The sequence below is a fragment of the Sycon ciliatum genome, chromosome 7, assembly GCF_964019385.1.
Source record: "Sycon ciliatum chromosome 7, ocSycCili1.1, whole genome shotgun sequence".
NCBI lineage: Eukaryota > Metazoa > Porifera > Calcarea > Leucosolenida > Sycettidae > Sycon > Sycon ciliatum.
Window position 1 is genome coordinate 22666970 of NC_088649.1, and position 20150 is coordinate 22687119.

Here is a 20150-nt window from a genome sequence, read left to right on the forward strand (position 1 = left end):
AAGCGCGTGTAGAGCGTTGGCATGTCCCGTACATGTCCCATACCATACCATGAAACGCATCCAGAATGTGTTATGTAAAAGTTTATAAATAGGGAGTAGGAAATGCAATTAGAATTGACGTTAGTTTCAAGGGAGAACATCAACTCATATCATCATGTCTCTACTTTATTGTAGTATCATCAAGTCTATGTGATGATTAGTTACATGTATATTGAAATAGAACAATGCAACGAAGGTCTGAGACTGAGAGGACGACTCGTACGGAAACTGCAAAGGAAAGACTGAACAGCAACAAGAGACAAGCACTGTCGAATACGGGCACGGAGTACACACATGCATGCATAGTATGAGTAGTATGCTGCAAGGTCATACGCACGTCCATGCAAGGAGATGCAGTACCATAGTCAGAAACATGAGAGTGCAAATATGTACGATGTACACCACCATTATCTACAGCACACCATCATGAGACAGTGCATGCATAGGTTGTGCGTTTTGAGGCTCCCGTTTTCCGTAGTTTTTAGGTAGCTTTTGGGGACTAGCCCCAACAGCCTGTGTGGGATGGCTAGCCCAGATCACACTGGGCAGCTGGTGAGCGCCGAACAGGTCCATACACAGTAACGCTCGTTGCCTGGCATCGAACACAATGTTGTAGAAGTGCTAACAACCCTAGCTCGTCTTGAAAGCCAACTCCAGGACCAGGAGAAACGATATCAACGAAGGATCAGTGAACTGAGCTCCGAACGTTCCCAGCTGAGGGAGGACCTGGCCGTCACTCGCATGTGCCAAAATTTGGACATCGGCAATGCTATATGTGCGTCTTGTAAATCAAAACTCCTTCGCCATTGCAGAGCTAGGCTGTGTGTAGCGACCTCGCTGCATGACGTCAGCTCCCTCACCAGATAAATGCATGCCCGTGAAACATTTCTTCCTCTTTGTTTCAAATAAAACAACAACTATTAGACAAAGTTGCCCTCTCCTCGGAGTTGGATTTATTAGGCGCCAGGGTGGTATGTCCCGGGATTCATCTGTCTCCCCCATGAACAGATACGACCTCTGCCATCTTGGGTGCCTAAATTGGTGACCCCCGACGCTGTGCTCGCTGAGCATTCTAGTATTTCGACTTTCCGGATTTGGGAATTTGTGGTGCCTCTCGCCGCCCACCCGCCCTCGGCACACCTGGAGCTGCTGCGGACTACGCCCTCCTGCCGCCGCCATCCGTCGTCATGCTGTTTCCGCCCGTCAGCAAGCCAGCCATCACTGGTTTTCGACACAGTCCGTTCCTGTGTGCACCGCATTCTGGCTGCCCGTCAATCGCCGGCTGTTGACGTAAAACTTGAGCCTCACCACCACTGGATCCGCCTCGCGCTCGGAGCTGCTGTGGCCCCTGCCACCCTCCCACCTGGATACCCCGCTATCCTGCCACGGCCAATCGTCCAGTCGTCGTCCTTCGTATTCGTCCTGGCCTCAAGCTGGAAATTGGCCACCTCCACCATCGTACCAGCTAACTCTCGTGCACGCACGCAGGCGCACGCCCGGCGTATCGGATTTCTTGGAGCTGCGCTCGCCTCCATCCATCCCGTCTCACTCGGCACACCTCGTCCCCAGCGTAGTGTTTCTGCTGGTCCCATGCAAAGCCTGCAGCATGCAGCCGCCTCTGACACGATAATACTCCTCTGTCACGCGTACGTTTCCTCTTTTCTTTCTTTCTGCTTCTGACATGCTCTCTACCTCTGTCACGTTAACACACCTCTGACACGTTAACCCGCCTCTGTCATGCATCTCTCTGTCCGCTTCCTGCTTTTCGGATTTTTGTTTCGGCCTTTGGCCACGTTGGTAACAAATTTCATACACACAGCGCTCTCGCTTGTACATATTGTATCATAATTTTTTCTCTTTCGTTCTCTGCACTCCGCTTGTTCTCTGGTGGGGGAGTACTGTAGCGACCTCGCTGCATGACGTCAGCTCCCTCACCAGATAAACGCATGCGCGTGAAACATTTCTTCCTCTTTGTTCTAAATAAAACAACAACTATTAGACAAAGTTGCCCTCTCCTCGGAGTTGTATTTATTAGGCCCCAGGGTGGTATGTCCCGGGATTCATCTGTCTCCCCCATGAACAGATACGACCTCTGCCATCTTGGGTGCCTAAATGTGTTTACATGAGAAATTTCAACCCAGGTCGAGTTCAGCCCGGGTTGAAAGTCTGTACGATAGACAAAATAGGTGAGCGTTTACATGAAGACAGTTGACCCGGGTCAAATACTGATATGCCGCCAAAAGTCCACTTCTAGAGTCCTGTATGGTCACGTGAATCCGTTCGCGCGAAAATTGCATGTACAGTGCTGTTCAAACCTGGCGCGAGATACGCACAGAAGTACGTTTGTACGATTTTCTTGACCCGGGTTGATTTCAACCCGGGTCAAGCGCAATGCCTTAGCTTTGCGTTGCTCAGAGCGAGTGTCATGTGCCTGCGTGGTAGCCGCTCTGTTTTCGCTGTACATGCACCTGTCTCTTCTTCTGCCTCCCTAGTTGCTGCCGAAGCTGGCACTTCCCGTCATTAATTTTATAGTCTTTAGTTCTTTAATATTATTATTTGCCATGGCGACCCCGTAAGCCCAAATAGCTGGCAGGGCAGGGTTGGGCCTTTTTTTCTTTTACTTCACAGGTGTAGCATTTTATCAGTCATTACGTATGATTTAAAAAAAAAAAAAAAAAAAAAAAGGTCAAGCGCAATGCGTCATGTAAACGCGCCAGTCATTTTGTGTGCATGCATGGCGGGTTGAAATCTGACCCGGGTCGAACTCAACCCGGGTTGAAACGCCTCATGTAAACACAGCCCAAGAGAGAGAGCAAGAAACAACCAGCCAAAAGCAGCACCGAAATCGAAAGAAACGTCGTACAAGCACAGAAAGTCGTTCACAGTCCGCCGTACCCGTAGAGAGTTCACGACCCATTGATCCCGATATGGACGAGATATCCGAGATGGACCTGACCATGTCGACCAGCAGTGCCGGATCCGACGTTGACAGCTCAAACAAGCTGTCCAACTCCCGGTATCCCGTACACCCGGACCCAGCTCGGACTTGACCCCGCCATGTGCGGATCGCTTGCCGAAATTTGAAGAGATGAGCGAGGATTCGGACGCCACATGGCGACTCATCACCTCCACCAAACCCACAGCAACGAAGAGAGTCCTGTTTGTCGGAAACCTGGTGCATGCAATTACTGCAGACCAGCTGAAGGAGTTCATCGCATCAAGAGCAGCTGAGGCTGACCACAACGTCCAAGTATTTGGCGTAAAAATATTTCAAACAGAAAAATCCTCCACTGCGCGCATTGTTGCCAGTGCAGCGGACGAATGGTTTCTCAGCAACAAGCGCTTCTGGCCAAGGCTTGTGTACACAAGAGAGTGGAATTTCGATAAGTACACCCAGTCTGATGCCTGTGGAGATCAACAAACATCCCAGAGCAGCACCACAACCAGCAACAGTGGCAAGGACGACAATAAGAGCGGGTACAGCATGGATTGCGATATCTTAGACAACACCTGTGGAGCACAGGTCTGGACTCCTGGCCAGAAATCACGGTCCCACCAGCGTGACTCGCCGCCCGAGACGCAAGCTACGAAGTTTAGTGTCACAGTTGGCAATGCATTTGCATCTCTCAGTCAGGACGTCGATAATATATCTGTGCAATGACTGGAAGAAGCTCGCACCTCGGAATGACCAGTGCAACTGGCACCCAGCATGCTGACTCCACAAAGCTCAACCTCCTGCTGACGAATGCTTGTGGAGTTAACTCCAAGTTTGGCGAACTTCGTCATCAACCAGGGGCGTCAGAAGGTATTTTAGTGTGGTACGGTCAGCCATCTGAAGTTCAGTTTACTCGTGGGGGGGGGGGGTAGTGGCGGGTGAGCGGAATTTTTTGGAAATTTAGAGCCCAAATCAGTGCATTTTATTGATTCACAGGGCACTTGGTACGGTCAATACTGTAGTGACTGTGCCGTGTCCGACGCCCCTATCTACTCCTCCAGCAGGCAGTGGCTATTGCCATCGTTACAGAGTCGAAGCTTACCTCAGACAAATGCTCACAAGTGGATGCAGCCATCCCAGGCTACTCCGGCCCTATCCGCCGGGACAGAACTGCCAACAGTGGCGGAATTGCTGTCTGGCTGAAGCAGGGGCTCGTTTATCAGCACTTGGAGAGATACCAATCCGATGCTCATGAGGTCATCTGGCTTGCTGTTTTGAACACGCAGAATCTGAAAATGGTTATTGGAGCTGTCTACCGCCCTGGGTCCAGTAGCGACTCACACGTCTCCCTCATAGGGTACCTCGACACCACAATCGACTTTGTGCGACACGGCCCTGCTCACCCCAGGCGCGTACGCAAGGGAGGGGGGGGGGGCCGTTGCCCGGAAACCCCCAAAGGTTCCAAACGAGCAACGTTTTGGGCATATGTTGGTAGGGCGCACGATCGATCTTGCAAGAATGCAAAACTTCAACAGATCGTAACTCAGTCAAATCCCGCTCAAATCCAACGATCAAAATATCCAGGTCAAATAGAAAACTCTCAGCTGTCGGTTGAAACAATTTGCAACACGCTGGAAGCAATGTCTCTTGAGATAAATCGTTCGTAAGTTGAGCCGCGATCTCGCAATTTCAAAAGCGTGCAGTGCGACTCGAGTATCGAGAACTTGAGACTTTTCGTCACGCTGACTTGTTCAAATTTGCAGGGGCTTCACTTGTGATATTTTTAAGAGTACACAGCAAAAAATCGAAACTCTGCGATCAAGCAAAACGAAATCTCTGGAGCAGCACGCGCTTGGGTCTTTGGCCCAGTTTGGGGCATTTTCTCGCACCGTCGCTGAACTCTACCGCTATAATAGTACATAGCGCTGGATATGTACATTGCTGTACTGCGTCCTGGCTATCATGGTCGACCTCATTCTCTCCCTGGTAACTTTCCACTTCCAGGAAGCCTAAGGTAATGAAGATTGAGTGAGTAGAACTGACGTTATGATCCAATGAACACGAAAAGTGCATAATTTTGAAAAATTCCAAGGGCTCTTTAGTACCGTCACCGTAACGGAAAGGGTTCAAATGAGTCAATGTCAATGTGCACAATGCCAGGTGACTTGTAACCACGAAGACAACTTCAACCGGCGAGTACATGAAAAAGGTGGCTGCTGGGCACCAGCTCACCCAGCATGTATCTGCTCCCACTTGGGGGTAAGCGGTACTGCTCCAGGAACTCTTCTAAGGCAGTAGTAGTAGTAGTAGTAGTATTTATTATTTTACTAGGGCAATCCCCACAGACTGTAAGTCTATTTACAGGGTACCCTAGGTAAGTGCGTGAAATAGAGCTGAATGAAGAAAGCCGTAAGTGCGTGTAATAGAGTTAAGAAAAAAGAAAACGGTGGCTGCATACTGTGCCATTATGTGTTGCAAAAGAGGCTGCGAAGAGTACTGTTGAACATTGCAAAGGAGGCTGCCTGGCGGCATGCTGCTGGAAGCGAATTCCACCTGTCAGCGGCCAGGTAAGGCAACGCATAGAAACCGTACCGTGACGAAGCATTAGGCAGGGCTAAAGCCAGGGCGGACTGTCCCCTGGTCAAGGCATTGGTATGGTTGCTATTTGATCTAAGTACAAAAAGCTCGGCAAGTAGAGGGCTGCGGCGACCATGCACACATTTATAGACAAGGCAAGGTGAGGCAATGTTGGCTTGATGGAGTTTTGTTCGTAGCTTGTTCGTATACGCTGTGGCGTGACTGGTTTGTAGACCCATAAATAGTGTGTGATATTTCGGCCATTTTTGAGGGGTATGCAAGTTTCAAGGTTCTCTTCAGAAACTTTTCCAAGGGCTTTGCACAATCGATCTACACCCCAAAGGGAACATACTTGCAAATTTTGAGCGAACTCGGAGAGATCCACTTGCCCACATACTTTGGTATTCTCAGACATGCTCCCTTTAAAAGCGTGCAGGTGGTTTTGGACACCAGTCTGATATTCCCACACTCATTGATGAGAGAAGCAGAGAGCACCGCACCGCGAAGGAGAAGTCAGAATGTTTTCGGAATTTCTTCTCACAGAAATGGAGTCTTGGAGACAATGACATTGAACCGTCCAGCCTTCCAAGAGCCAAGGAACACAACCCACCAGCACTTGGCATGATCCGCGTTCGCACTGCTTAGGTTCAGGGGGAGCTCCGCAAGCTCCAAGTCAATAAACCACTTGTCCAGATAGTCTCCCAGCACAGGTTCTTCGAGAGTGTGCGAAAGAGCTTGCACCCCCTCTGACTAAGCTGTTTGCCCTCTGCATACGCTGCTCACATCATCCCAACCCCTGGAAGACAGCACACGTTGTGCCTATCCACAAGCGCGCTTCCAAAGCAGCAGTGAGAAATTAGCGACCTGTTTCCCTTCTGAGTATTGTGTCAAAGATTATGGAGACCATTATCTACAGGCAAATTGTCAATCACCTAGAACGTCACATGATCCTATCTCCCAGGCAGTTTGGCTTCCGCCATGGACTGGAACTGCCGACCTCCTCACTGCCCTCCATCATGAGTGTTGCGGAGTAGTGGGTCGCAATGGAATCGCTCTACTTGTTGCAGTCGACATAGCTGGTGCTTTCGATAAAGTTCGCACACTGGCATACAGCATAAAGCTGAAGTGTCCGGCATTGGCGGGTCAATTCTGTCTTGGCTTCAGTTGTACCTTCAGGAAAGGAAGATAAGGGGTGTTGTTGGTGGTCAGACCTCCTCGCACTTCCCAATCCTAGCCGTTGTGCCACAAGGTAGCATCTTAGGGCCAATGCTCTTCCTTATTTATGTCAACGACATATCTGACTGTGTTTCTCCAGAATGCCAGCTAGCGTCGTATGCAGATGACACAACACTGTGCTGCCTGATCCGGGCCGATGACGTGTCCCCCGTCACTTTTAATTCACTGCAAGCCTCCCTCGATGAGCTCCAAGCTTGGGGATCGAGATGGAAGGTCCAGTTTGAGCCGACAAAGTGCCAGGGAATGTCGATGAGCAGACGATCAACACCCCTCTCACCCTCTTCTCTCAGCTTCGATGGTACCGTGATCAGAGAGGAAACCGATGTCAAGCTTCTCGGTGTGACCTTTGACCGCGAACTGCTGTTCCGCAGCCATATCCACCAGGTTGCAGTCAGAGCCAGCCAGCGCCTTGGCTTCTTCAGGAAGGTGTGCCCAGTACTCGACCGCAACGGCCGCCTCAGCGTATACAAAGGCTTCATCAACCCAACCATGGAATATGCTCCCCTAGTGTGGGAAGGCGCAGCCGGTCCAACTTCGCGAAGCTTGACTGCATCCAGCAACGGTGTATGCACAGCATTGGCGTTGGGACCATGCTCCCAAGCTTATCAGTGCATCGGCAAGTCTCGGGACTGTGCTATCTGTTCAAGCTGCACTACATTTCCGGTCCAGCCCAGCTGACAGACATGCTGACACCTGCTGCCCCTGAGCCCGCCCGCCCCAGAACCCGCCACCAACATCAAGGAAAACACACCCATGCCCTTCCAGTTGTCAAACCCCCTCCCCGCAACAAGTCCTGACATCCTACACCGATCCTTCCCGTTCGGCCTACTCACAACATGGAATGCTCTACCCTCTGCCATCCTGAATGCTCCCCCATCCAAGGCAGCGCTGCAAAGCTTCAAAGTAGCAGTGTACAAGTACCTTCTCGAGCAAACTTGTGGGACTGCTGTCGACGTGTACACCACAGACTAGCATACTACCTGATGGCCTAACTCTTTCTTCTTTCTTTCTTTCTTTTTTGACCCCTCCCCCCCCCCCCCCGTGCGCGTTGTGTGCAAGGATACCGAGACCTTTTGTCGGAGGAGTCTGCAACGCCCCACCTACACAGCTGCACTAGTGGATACTAGCAGTCAGACCCGACTCAATAGTTGTTTTTTCTGTCAACCCTCAACTTCTGTGTTCTAGTCGTTTCTTCGTTCTCCCTGCACGCAACTTTCTTGTTCTTATTTGTTTGTCTCGAGCCGGGTTTGTGTACTTTGTAAAAACAAAACAAAAACACGGTGTTTTGCACTTGGTTCTTCTTTTGCGTAGCCATGTTCTTCGCGCCTCAGGCGTGCGCATTATGCTTGCCATTTGGGCACAGAGAAAGGTTGATTTTCACTATCTTAGCAGTTCTATGATATCTATATAACTCGAAACACTTGCATGAAGGAATTGAATACCGTTGTATTTCGGCTTTGCTAATGGTGTGCTGTGGCAATGTGCCAAGGTCAGCTGGAGAGCGCAGTTGTGGTGTGGTGCTTGACGAAAAATCTGCATGGCCGAATGCCGCTGCTTTCCACCTCATTTTTTGTTATATTCCATGTTTTTCGTTCAGGAATTTGAAGCACAACGCAATTCGCCAGATACGTTCTGATGCATTCGCTGGAACAACACTTACTGATACTGTGTAAGTCTTTTCCCGATTTTGTTTTCTTTTTTTACGCCCAAGATAATCCTGCCTATGAGCTAGGGAAGTAAGCAGGAACAGCTAATGGTGGTGGCCACGCAAGGTGGCTGTGCCAGTTGGGCAGGCGAAGCTCAGCCTACAAACTGTCTCGGCATTGGTGGTTGGTTGTGTTTATTTGAATTCGCGAACCGAACGGACTGAACATGTCCAATGACAAGGAAGCGAATGAAGTCCAAGTAACCCAGGAATGGGGGTCAGTGCCAGGGCTATGCACTGCGGAAATGAGAGAGTCAGAGAGGAAGAAAGGCAGACAGACAGAAAGACAGGCATCTCCGCTAGAAGGCGAAACAGACTACAGTCCATTCATAAAAAAAGATGATGCGCCTATAGTTTGGCCATAAATGGGTCAATTTTTGAGTTTTTCCCATTTTTTTGCAATCCCCGTTGAATACTCTTCAAATTTTGTTGGTGAAGTCTATTTCCCCCAAAAGCAAGCCTCAATTAACAACAATTGGATTTCAGACAGGTTTTCCCCAAAAAGGCACTGGATTGGGAAAAACCACGAAAATCCAGGCTGTTTCACTTCACTTGCAACAATATATGAGCTGAACCACGCTAAAAGGTGGCTTAGGCATAAACTTTCGAAATTGGTTTTTTCACCAAAGTTATGTTCAGCTATCGTACTTTCACCCTGTAAAGTTTTAGAGCTATCTGAATGGTATTATTCTTATTCTTATTAATATTATTATTGCAAATAACGCTGAGTAATTACACGAATGTATAAAACCAGCATTTGGTTCCAGGAAGGATTCACAAAAATAAAATAAAAACACCATGGCTCAATGTAACTGCACATACGGAAAGCTGCTTCTATTGTCAAGTTCGAGTGGCAATGTCAGAAAGACGGTAGACTGTTCGTGATGTTCACCCTGCAGGGGATAAGTCAAGGACGCGGCTCGGCAGAGGAAGATGAGTGCCGCGGTGTGCCATTCCACCGTGACTTATCCCTGCCAACTTCCACAGCTGATTAAAGGGGCACTCCGGCTTCATTTTCGACGCCGAGTTTTCGATCCCTAGACGAAGGTAGGTGAAAGAGAAGACCCCTCGAACAAGAACGAGTCTCCAGAAGCGATCGAGTCGAGCAGGAAGACGACTTTTGAATTTAGGCCGAGCGAGCGCTGATGACGTAATGAGGGATTAGCTTGCCAGTGGAAATGCATCTGCGCACATACATTTCACACACTTTTTGGCCAATTTTCAATCGAAGAGGAGGTTGTTTGCTATGTTCTCCCAACGCCGTGAGCGATCCCGTCTTCTATACCCTTCCAGGTACCCTGAAGGTCCTCCAGAGGAGAATTTATCTCCAGCAAAGCGTTGTTGATCCGCTAAATTCGTCTCGAGACATATTCACCCAGTGCAGTGCTGATAAATGTAGAATGTTGAATCTGTGATAATTGTCGACGATGGAGAGAGAGGATGATAGCGGCTGTCGCAGGGAGAGTGAAGCTGCTGGAAGTAACAACGGGGAGCCCGTTTGTATCACCTGAACAACCAGACTTCAAAGCAGTTTGACCAAATCGGAGGGTGCCTCGTTGCTTATCGTGAATATTACACCGACATGAATTACTACAAGTATACTGGTGAGTTTTTATCTTGTTTTGTTCGTATGCTAGTACCCTGGCCTGGAGTTCTCGTTAGCAAATTCCTATCCCCTGGCGTTTTCTAAACATTCCGTGTAGGACTGAATACGTGATCAAGTATTCCGATTTGGGTAGATGTGGAATTTGGACATGTATTTTATAAAAAAATTATATTTTCCAAATAGAGCGTTTGTAGAGAAATGGTTGCCCAAATACAACAAAATTTATTCTGCAGTTCTACAACTTGTACTGAAATCCAGTCAAAGTAAAAATGATTCTTCATGACAGTTGGGGTCAATCTAATCTGATCCAGGTATAACGAATGGTGACGCCTGCCACCCTGGGACCGAATGCTCATTTGGTGGGGGATACCAAAGTACTCGAAAGTAGTGCGTGTTTCAATGTGGCATGGAAGTTTTATATGATCTCTGGTCAATGCAACATACGATAGCCATCATGAATTGCAGGCCTTGAATGCAACTCCGACCAGAGTTGGCAGTTCCCTAAGTTAGATGCTTTCTAATTCCATGGCCCCAGCTGTAGTTATAGAGGGGTGTTTGCACATTATTCTTATAGTCGATAGGTTTATACTGATGGCCACAAACAACGGCAGTTCAAACTTCACTGATGTGTTCATGAGCTGAGAGATGTCTCTCCACTATTTCTGTTGTGCACACAGGTCTGTCCAATATGCATTGACCGTATTGGGTATGGTACCTGCTCTGAGAAGGGAATCGCTGGAGCCACAGTCCAACTATACAGGCTTTCAAGAAACAGAGAGGAGCCATCTTTGCAAGCTGATACCTGATGTGTACCGACAGAATTCTCACGAGATACCTTACGGACTACGCCTGGTGTATACTTCATAGTACTCCTTCGACTACTGTCTAGAATCAAGTCGACTGAAACAAGTTCAAACAACTCTGGCTTCAAACGAGCCGTCGATTAGACAAACAAAACATTCTCTCATATACTAGAGCACTCTGACAACTCACGACCTATTCCTAACGATTGCCACCACTTATGTAGAGTACTGATTGGAATGTGCTCACAATCTCAACAAGTCAGTGCTATAATTATTTGAACAATGTGTTCTTTCCATAAATGTTGTATCCACATATAATCCACAGTGCTGCAAAGTTTCAGAGTTCTCAGGGTATCAAACAAAATTATTTCAAATACAGTGAAATTGTTCGTGGACATTATAGCGTAACTTGTAGTTCCCTGGTCCTTTTCTTTGCTATAAATTGATATATTAATCCTTTGCTCTCTAGCCGCCGGCGAGTCCAACAGTGAAATTGTTAGTTCATATTTATGTGGGTATGTGGGAGGGGGGTTGAACATATTTCTATATAAGGGACCTGCACCTGTAATGCCACAGTACAGTAGATGGCAAATATGTAAAGTAAAAAAAAAGAAGTAAAGTTTGTTGAGAAACACAACCAGCGGAAGTTTCGAATGTGCCAGGCCACCACCATGCCTATGATACCAGGGTGGCAGATGCAGCGCCTAACGGCGAGGGTGAGGTGGTAAGTCTCACAAACAATGCCTGACAAGGGGGCTAACCTTGTTAGCTGCATCCATGTTGCCCTCACTCCGAGTAGTGAGTACCCAGTTGACTGTGGGTGTCGGCGCAGTTCACTGCATGTAAAGTGGTTCATGCGTGCATTACCGTATTTGCTAGCACAGCACACGCTCACTGCTCCCAGCGCAGGTCTCGAACTTGGGACCTTGTGATTCGCAGGCAAGCCCACAACCGCTCGGCCAAAGCGCTGGTCATATGTAGAAAACAGAAATGCATGTTCCCATCATTGTACATGGACGGGCGCAGCAGGCCGAAGCTATAAGCCAGAACAGGATTTACAATCACCTAGAGATACTTGAGCTATTCCAGTATTCTCCGTGAGCTGTCCCATTCCACAATGGTTCATGCCACCATTATTTCTGGTAGTATCCATGTGCATAATTCCAAGACCATCTCGGATTCTTCAGCAATTTGTGCCACGGCAAAAGACAACGCTTGACTCCATCACTGGGGCTGTCAAACTTCGCATCACAAATGAACTTCAATTTCTCATATGGTTCAAGTATATGTACTGCCATGACTTGACCATGCTTCATCCACAGCTAGGCGAAGATTGTGGCGTTGAATTCCATAGTGCACCTTCTTGCCGCCATGTAGGAGAATGTTGAGAGAAGTGAACATATTTTTACTAAAAAATCAACAGCCACTGAAGAGGATAGCAATAGCAATAGCCTTGGGTGAATTTCCTGCAGGTACACGTTGTTGGTAGGTCTACTGGTCGGTCTCCATATCGTCAAGTTCAGAAATCACCTGTACTACACATCTTGTAGAAGGGATCCTGATCGAATAATTTTCTGGTCATAAAATTCACTAAACTGAGGGCGAGACAAATAGTCAGTACTCCCCGATTCCGTCAAGCTGCTTTGATCAAGTTATGCTAACAAGCTCCCAGTTGTTACTTCCAGCAGCTTCACTTTCCCTGCGACAGCGGCTATCAACCTCTCTCCATCGTCGACAATTATCACAGATTCAACATTCTACATTTATCAGCACTGCACTGGGTGATTATGTCTCGAGACGAATTTAGCGGATCAACAACGCTTTGCTGGAGATAAATTCTCCTCTGGAGGACCTTCAGGGTACCTGGAAGGGTATAGAAGACGGGATCGCTCACGGCGTTGGGAGAACATAGCAAACAACCTCCTCTTCGATTGAAAATTGGCCAAAAAAGTGTGTGAAATGTATGTACGCAGATGCATTTCCACTGGCAAGCTAATCCCTCATTACGTCATCAGCGCTCGCTCGGCCTAAATTCAAAAGTAGTCTTCCTGCTCGACTCGATCGCTTCTGGAGACTCGTTCTTGTTCGAGGGGTCTTCTCTTTCACCTACCTTCGTCTTGGGATCGAAAACTCGGCGTCGAAAATGAAGCCGGAGTGCCCCTTTAAGGCCTCTAAGCATGCCCAGGCGAATGGCCTCACACCACACTCTGCTGTCAGATACCACCATTCAGGTTATCTGAATGGTATAAGAGTGGTATAGAAATGCTGTCAAGTAACTATTTGTATGGAGTGTAGTACAGAATATGTACATGGTTGGAGCAATGGACTGTTTGCACTGTTACTGTTTCCAAGTGGTGTCAGTGCCCTCACTGGCTGGTTCAGCTGCATACCAGGGTGGCAGCGCACCTTCGGATAGATATTGTTCTATTTCACGCTGCAGATAGACGCGCCTGGTATCCGAGATGCCACCAGTTGGAATGGTCACTGGCTTACCACCATTTTCAACTAAAATTGCAGTATTGCCAGGTCGTAGGTATGTCCAACATGCATGAAAGAAAATGTAATGTCATCAGACAATCCGCGAAGAATTCTCCAACACAGATATGCTACAACGGTCTTGTTCTCGTTTTGGCCAACGCAATTGTTAGCATGCATAAGCACCACTCTTTCTTTGACATACTTGTCAAAATGGTAGGGTAGCATGCTAACAACTGCGTTGGGATCGTGTGCCTTAGTTCCATCTATGCCAATAGACTCACCCTCGTGAAATAGGTAGTTAACTTGCCTATTCCTGGCTTCAGTGCATATGCCAAAGAGTTGAACTTTGAAGCATGATTTGAAGTAGATAGGGCCTACTTGTCTCGTGTGATGCGGTAACTCCAGCTGTTGGGCAAAGTCAAATGTTACATGCATCTTCGTTGACATGCTGCCATCTTCTGTTTCTGCCAGATGCCGTTTCATATCTGCTATGGTGTCTTTATAGTACTGCCGTTCATCGTCGGCTTCTTTTATGTGACGAGTTAGATTCTCCGAGGCTTCAAGCGTTGCTTCTTCTGATTTGGCATAGCGAATGATCTCTCGCAGCTTATCACATTGTGCACATACATCTGTTCGTGGTTTCATGATGATAAGTTCAGGAGCATGGACATTGGAGGAGACAACGCCTAACGGAGATAAGAATTGCACATCGTCAATCAAACAACATCTGTCAACCCGTACTAATTGTCGTGGGTTGTACAGTGACAATGTTTTCTCGATATTGTCACGTGGTAGATGCAAGGCCGTCACAGCCGGGGAGGCTGGGGCGGCTGAGGCCGCCCCACTTTTCGGCCTATTTTCTTTTGAGCACACTGCAACAAAACGCGATGATCGCAGCTCAGCCCAAACGTGGCAAATAATGAAGACTCCTTGTCCCAGATCGTGGTTTATTGCAGAATCAAAAAAGTCTGTCATTGGACTAGTATAGTTACACTGAAATGGCACCAAATGCCTGAAAATGCTTGCAATTGGCTTCAATTTTTGAAAACTTCCCAGGGGAGGCTAGTGAAGAACCCTTGTCCCCGATCGTAGCATCTTCTTGGTTTGTTGCAGACTCAGAAAGTCTTTCATTATAGTTACACTGAAATGGCACCAAATGCACGGAAATGCTTGCAATTGCTTCAATTTTTGAAAATGTTCCCGGGGAGCACCCCTGGAACCCCCTTCCATGGCCGCCTACCTCCAAAGTCAGTGCGACGGGCCTGACATGTGCGTTGCATTTGGCTGTGTTACAAGCTTCGTATATACTTAAAAGTTAGATCCTGAACTTTGTGTACAGAAAGAAAAGTGTTGTAGCTACAATTGTTTGGTGTTACTCCTCGTCAAGGTGTTAACAATGTAACCTAATTTGCTCACCATGTTGTTGTCACTATTAATATTTGCCTTCGAGATTTGTGTGTCGTTCTGGACTTGATAATTTCCCACCTTGTCACAGTTGTTATCTCATTAGCACCATATCCCTCACACACTCATACTCAGCCCAAGGCAACAAGGAATTGTTTTGGAGATAGTGTGCTGCTTCAAGTAACTGGTCTTGTAATGCAAAAGCTCGAAGAGCTGGAAAGCAATGCCAGGCCACTGGCAGCAACTGGCTCGCGAGGAGCTGCAATAAACCCACATTGTGCCACAATGGGGTTGCAAGTTTAAGCCAATGCAATTGGCAACAACTGGCTCGTGAAGAGCCGCAACTAGCAAAGCAAATGACCAGTTAGGAGCGATAGAGCTAAATGTTCCCTAGTACCATTAGCAAGATGATAAGATGGGCTATATAAGTTTTAGCCTTACTAACTTGAGCCATTCCCTGTACAGTCCTTGATGAGAAATGACCGAATACGTTCGGATACTTTATGACAAGTGCCTTTTTTGACTGGATGTGCGTGTTTGCGTGGATACTTGCGACCTAATACTTACCTTCGTTTCTAAAATGATATCCGCCTCCAACCTCCTTTAAAAAATATTATTATTAATATTATTATTGTAATAACGGGAAAAACTGCGAAAGCACTTAACGAACTTGTAAGGACTACTAGTATACTGTGACACAAGATATGACATCATGGCCGACCAGGGCCAAACAGACAGAACAAGCTGCTACTAAAACAATTTCAAACGAATAATGCTGTCCTTCTGGACACACAGATTAGGCTTATGAATACGTTGACAAACAGCTTCTAACACACTCAACTGCAACTTATAACCATGACGAGCACGACACAAAACAGAAAAAGAAGAATCAGAATAAACCTTGCAGCAATCAGGACGAGATACAAGATGCTTATACACTGATGACTTCCTACTAGAAAACACACGCTCGCACCCACTCTTACTCACACAATCATTCTCGCTCTCACACTCACCGGACTCACTGGACTCACTGGCCGAATCCCTTTTTTCTAGTATGAAGTCATCAGTGTATAAGCATCTTGTATCGGAAAAAGTCATTTTGTGTCAAATTTTCACCCTAAGCCTGGTTTTCGCAGTTTCTGGGCCACATGGGAGCGAGTTATGAAGTAACTATCCACGACTGTAACAAGATAATAAGCAGTCAGAAAGTGTGATGACAGGGCACAAAACTGACAGGCTACTGAGACATTCAACAACCTAAGACCTGGCTCTAACACATCTCCATTGCGCAAACCAAACGCCTTCCAGCGTTCCAACCTTCAACCTGCTAAGTGCATTCGGGTAGCAGTTTGCTCCTGGGAACCCGATTGGGTAGTTGGAGTACGGTGTTTTCCCTTCGGTGCATGTAAAAAGCAAAGCTACGTGCTTACTGTACACTTTCTATATAGAGCAACTACACACTGGCACTGTGACGCCGAGACCCATGGTCGGCAGAGCCCATGTATTTCATCAGCACAGCTATTAACTGGCATTGTGGATAGCGCCTAGCCAGTCCAATGTACTTTTTGTCTTTCAACATGATTTGTAGGTTTGTGTTCCCTTTAAAAAATAAAAAATAAAAAATAAACTCACTGTACTCACTATGTCCAAACTAGACCAAAGAGTACCCGTGCTACCCGGATAGAGATACTGTAAAGCGTGAAATTTTCGCGGCGTTTTTAGTTCGCGTTTTCAGAATCCGGACAGGTTTGTGAGGTTTTAATTTTGCGATTGTAGAATGGCATTCTTGCTAAACTTGTGGCATTCTTGCTGAACCGTTCATTGATCTCCTTTTCGCGCAGTCTAAATTTCGCGATTTCCACTCGGTCGCGAATTTCGCAGAAATTGGACCATCGCAATAATTTCACGGCTTACGGTACCTGACCTTGTTACCCGACCAAACCCCTCCTCGTTGCAGCCCTACCTATGAGTACGCTGTTGCATGTTATTCACATAGGTATGCAAAATACGTTACTTCAGTAACGTCTGGTGCTAGCCAGGGTCCACACAGCTTTAATTCCGTGTTTGTTTGTGCGTGACAATGGCATGCCGGCGCTATCATGTACATGTCCCGTACCGTACCATCAAAGGCAGCTGGCCACCTCATTCAAACAGGGCTTTCAACTGCAAAATCATAAAGTAAGGCAACTTGGAAGAATGTGTTTGTATGCGAAGTGTATCGGGGGGATGCTTGCAGGGCGATAGTGCGGGTTCGAATCCCATGTTATGCTTTGAAAATATTGGAGAAATGAAAAAATATATAATTATCATAGCAATGCTTTTTTGCCTAGGTCATCAAGGTTACAGTGTCGCATTATCGCATTATCGTTCGAATGTTTTTGGGTGTGCTGCTAATGGGCCGGGAGTGTAAGGGTCGGTAAATTGCAGTGTTTTTAGGCGGTAAAATGCTGATATCATTAGCAGAGGACTATGAGGAAGAGCAAATAACAGGAATGACAATGTTGAAGCTCTGAGCAGATGGTGTCGGCACCAGTGCCTACGCAGAGAGTAGAAGATGGGAGAAGAGCGGTCCTGCCACCTCGAGAGTCACCATGCTTGCAAAATGCTATGCCAACAACAAGAAACTACAGAGCAAATATCCCGTCGTTCGGAGACTCGCCGACTTCGTGAAAAGATGCTTTGACAGCAAGAGACCGCTGAACAGACATCTAGTCGGGAGGAGAAAAGACATGGTCATGCCCGAACTTGTTCCGTATGCGGTGACTGCTAACTGTGGGCATAGGGCCGTCATCTATGCAACCTCTGCGGCTATGCAAAAGACGTTAGTAAATTCTGGCGCCAGCCAGGATCCACAACGCTTTAATTCGTGTTAATTTGTGACCTGTTAGTTTTTATCATTGTAAAAGAAAGTGTATGTTAGGCCAAGCCATCGAGTACATGTACTTCATGATGGTCCTGTTTTTCAGAAACAAATGGGGAGGGCGGGTCGAGTTCTATTTTTATCATGGTATTGCAAAAACATTTCAATCAGTTCGAAAAACATGCAAAAAGGAATAGTGAGGGCACTGAGCTTTCAAGCTGTCTTGTTTCTGTTCTCATGCTTGGCATCTGGAGAGCGTTTTCTCAAGATTGCCATGTGCTCTTCACTTTTTCAACTCATAATAGCTATACTCTGTGCTTGTGTTTGTTTGTCAAATTGTAGGATACTCAGCTACAATAGGATATTTCGTCTGGGACCAGGAGTTGTATCTTCAGATAAATTTCGGCAATTGTAAGGAACTGTTAAAGGGTGCTTTTTCCAGAATGGATTAATAAATGACGTGGAGGCGACAATTTCCGAATAGAAGTAAATAGGATATTTCTTCCGTTATCGCTACACGGTAACGAAGTCATAAAGGAATTCCAAAATCGATTTTCACATCACACTCAGAAGTGGAATCTCGTGACTGGAGGTTTGAAAAGGCTATGTTGCAGTAAATACTTGCAAAAAATGCTCAATGCCACAAGAGCAGAGCTAAGAAACACAACTTAGCAATGGAAGTAGCTTTAATTGAGCTGTAACTCAGAGTTTCACGACTAGCCGCCCGTCCCCAGACGCTACCGTCTGCGAGCGGCAGTGACTCGCGTTGCTATAATTATGGTGTTCACGAGGGTTTTTTCGCACTGTACACGGAGTGTCTCTGGAAGTTTGTACCCTTGGTGATGGTTATCCCTGTGTAAGGCGAAATAGCACGTCATCGTACATTTGAGACCAGCGGGAAGAAAATGACGATGTCCACTAATTTAGTATCTGTGCACACGAATGTGCTGTGTGTGTGACTTTGTGTGTCAGCTATGACATCAAATGATAATACCGAGAGGAACCGCGCCGGTACGCTCATAGAGCCTCTCGTTCCTGATCCGATTCGGGAACACAATGCCGATTAGCGCCCGCAGCTGTTTTCGGTGGAAGGCCTCAATACGGCTCAGCTGCTGTTTCGTTGGTGCCCATGTTGCACAATTGTAGCAGAGTACAGGGAGCACAACGGCATTATAAAGCCGGATGCGGAGATCCTCTGAAACTAGCGACCTGCGGATCCACAGTGTCCAGAGCTTACCAAAGGTAACAGGTGCCAGTTGCTGTCCCCCCCCCCCCCCACACACACAGCCAATTTGGTAACCGAGAGAGAGAGACAGAGAGAATTCACTGATAATTTGAATGAGTTTTTGTTGTTTGGAGAGGAAGTGGAACCCTGTCGTGATGAACAAAACTGGCAACCTGAAGGCCCAAGCCAGGGACGTTTACTGGAAATACACTGTGGCCACCACCACCACTGGTTCATCAAGCGATGCTGCAGCCGGGTGCGACCTTGCCTTGACCTTGCCGCTGCGCTGCCGTGAGAGTGTGACCAAATGTCCACACTCGGAACAGAGTTCAGGGTGATGTTTCTTGAGATCGGGGTCAGTGCTGCCATCGCTGGGCCGCCACTCATTTTTGTAGCTACCTGGGTAGGTCTGGGCCAAGCCAGGGAGTCCTTGCCTGGTCTACACACTACAAACCTTGTAATTGTCACTTTTGCGCAATACTGCCAAAACTGCAATAGTGCATCTACAGATGCAACGCGTATTATCACAAAATTGCCGTGGAAAGGGAAAAATTGCATTGCCTTCCGCAAAAAGATTAAAGCTGCAATTTTGAACTGCTATCCTACAGTATCCCCCATTGTAATTTATACAACCAGGCCCGCATTCAGGTCTATCGCGAAGGATATTTCACCAACTCTTGAAAATAGTAATTTTATTTATAAGTATGCGTGTCACTGTGAGCGGACGTACGTTGGTGAGACATGTCAGCGATTCTCGGAAAGGATCAAGCAGCATATCCCAGACAAGCTGTACAAGAAGCCGCCTGACAAACGTGTGGCAACAAGTGATAGCGCCATCACAAAGCATTTGCAGGCGCAACCTGAATGCATCCCGCAGCTTCAGTGTCATCACACCAGCCCGGAACAGCGCGCACCGATTCACACTGGAGACGCTGTACATTCGCAGTTTGAGGCCAGAACTGTGTCGACAAAAGAAGCACATCAAGGTGCTGCGGCTGTTCAAGCTGCAACCGGACTGACAACTTTATCACGTGTTTGTTCTGGTACTGCATTCCCTTCATGTGTTGTTTCCCGCATTTTTCCACTGCTCCATACATTCTTATGGTAGTGTAGTGTGAACTTGAGGCACGTAAGAATATTCTTGCTGATTCTCTACCCCCAGTATAAATTCTGGCTTCGTTTTCGTTCTTGCTCATTCCCATGTAACTACTGATGAAAATGGGTGAAAAGCTTTTAGTATTATGAAATTGACAACCGTGTTGTTGTGTGTATATAAATTTTG

At 47.1% G+C, this 20150-nt stretch overlaps 1 protein-coding gene and 1 long non-coding RNA gene across 3 annotated transcripts in view; both read left to right on the forward strand.

Moving 5' to 3' along the window:
- Nucleotides 1-20150, forward strand: part of LOC135821185 (uncharacterized) — a 130156-nt gene that overhangs the window by 36496 nt on the left and 73510 nt on the right. For both annotated transcript variants that reach the window (XM_065334253.1, XM_065334254.1), the window contains exons 5-6: nt 8385-8456; nt 17986-18054. In XM_065334253.1, coding sequence (XP_065190325.1) covers nt 8385-8456; nt 17986-18054 — 141 coding nt within the window. The remainder of the gene's footprint in view (nt 1-8384; nt 8457-17985; nt 18055-20150) is intronic.
- On the forward strand, nt 9545-11296 carry LOC135820607 (uncharacterized). The gene is made up of 2 exons (XR_010554135.1): nt 9545-10096; nt 10776-11296. It is a non-coding gene; the product is annotated as an uncharacterized LOC135820607 (long non-coding RNA).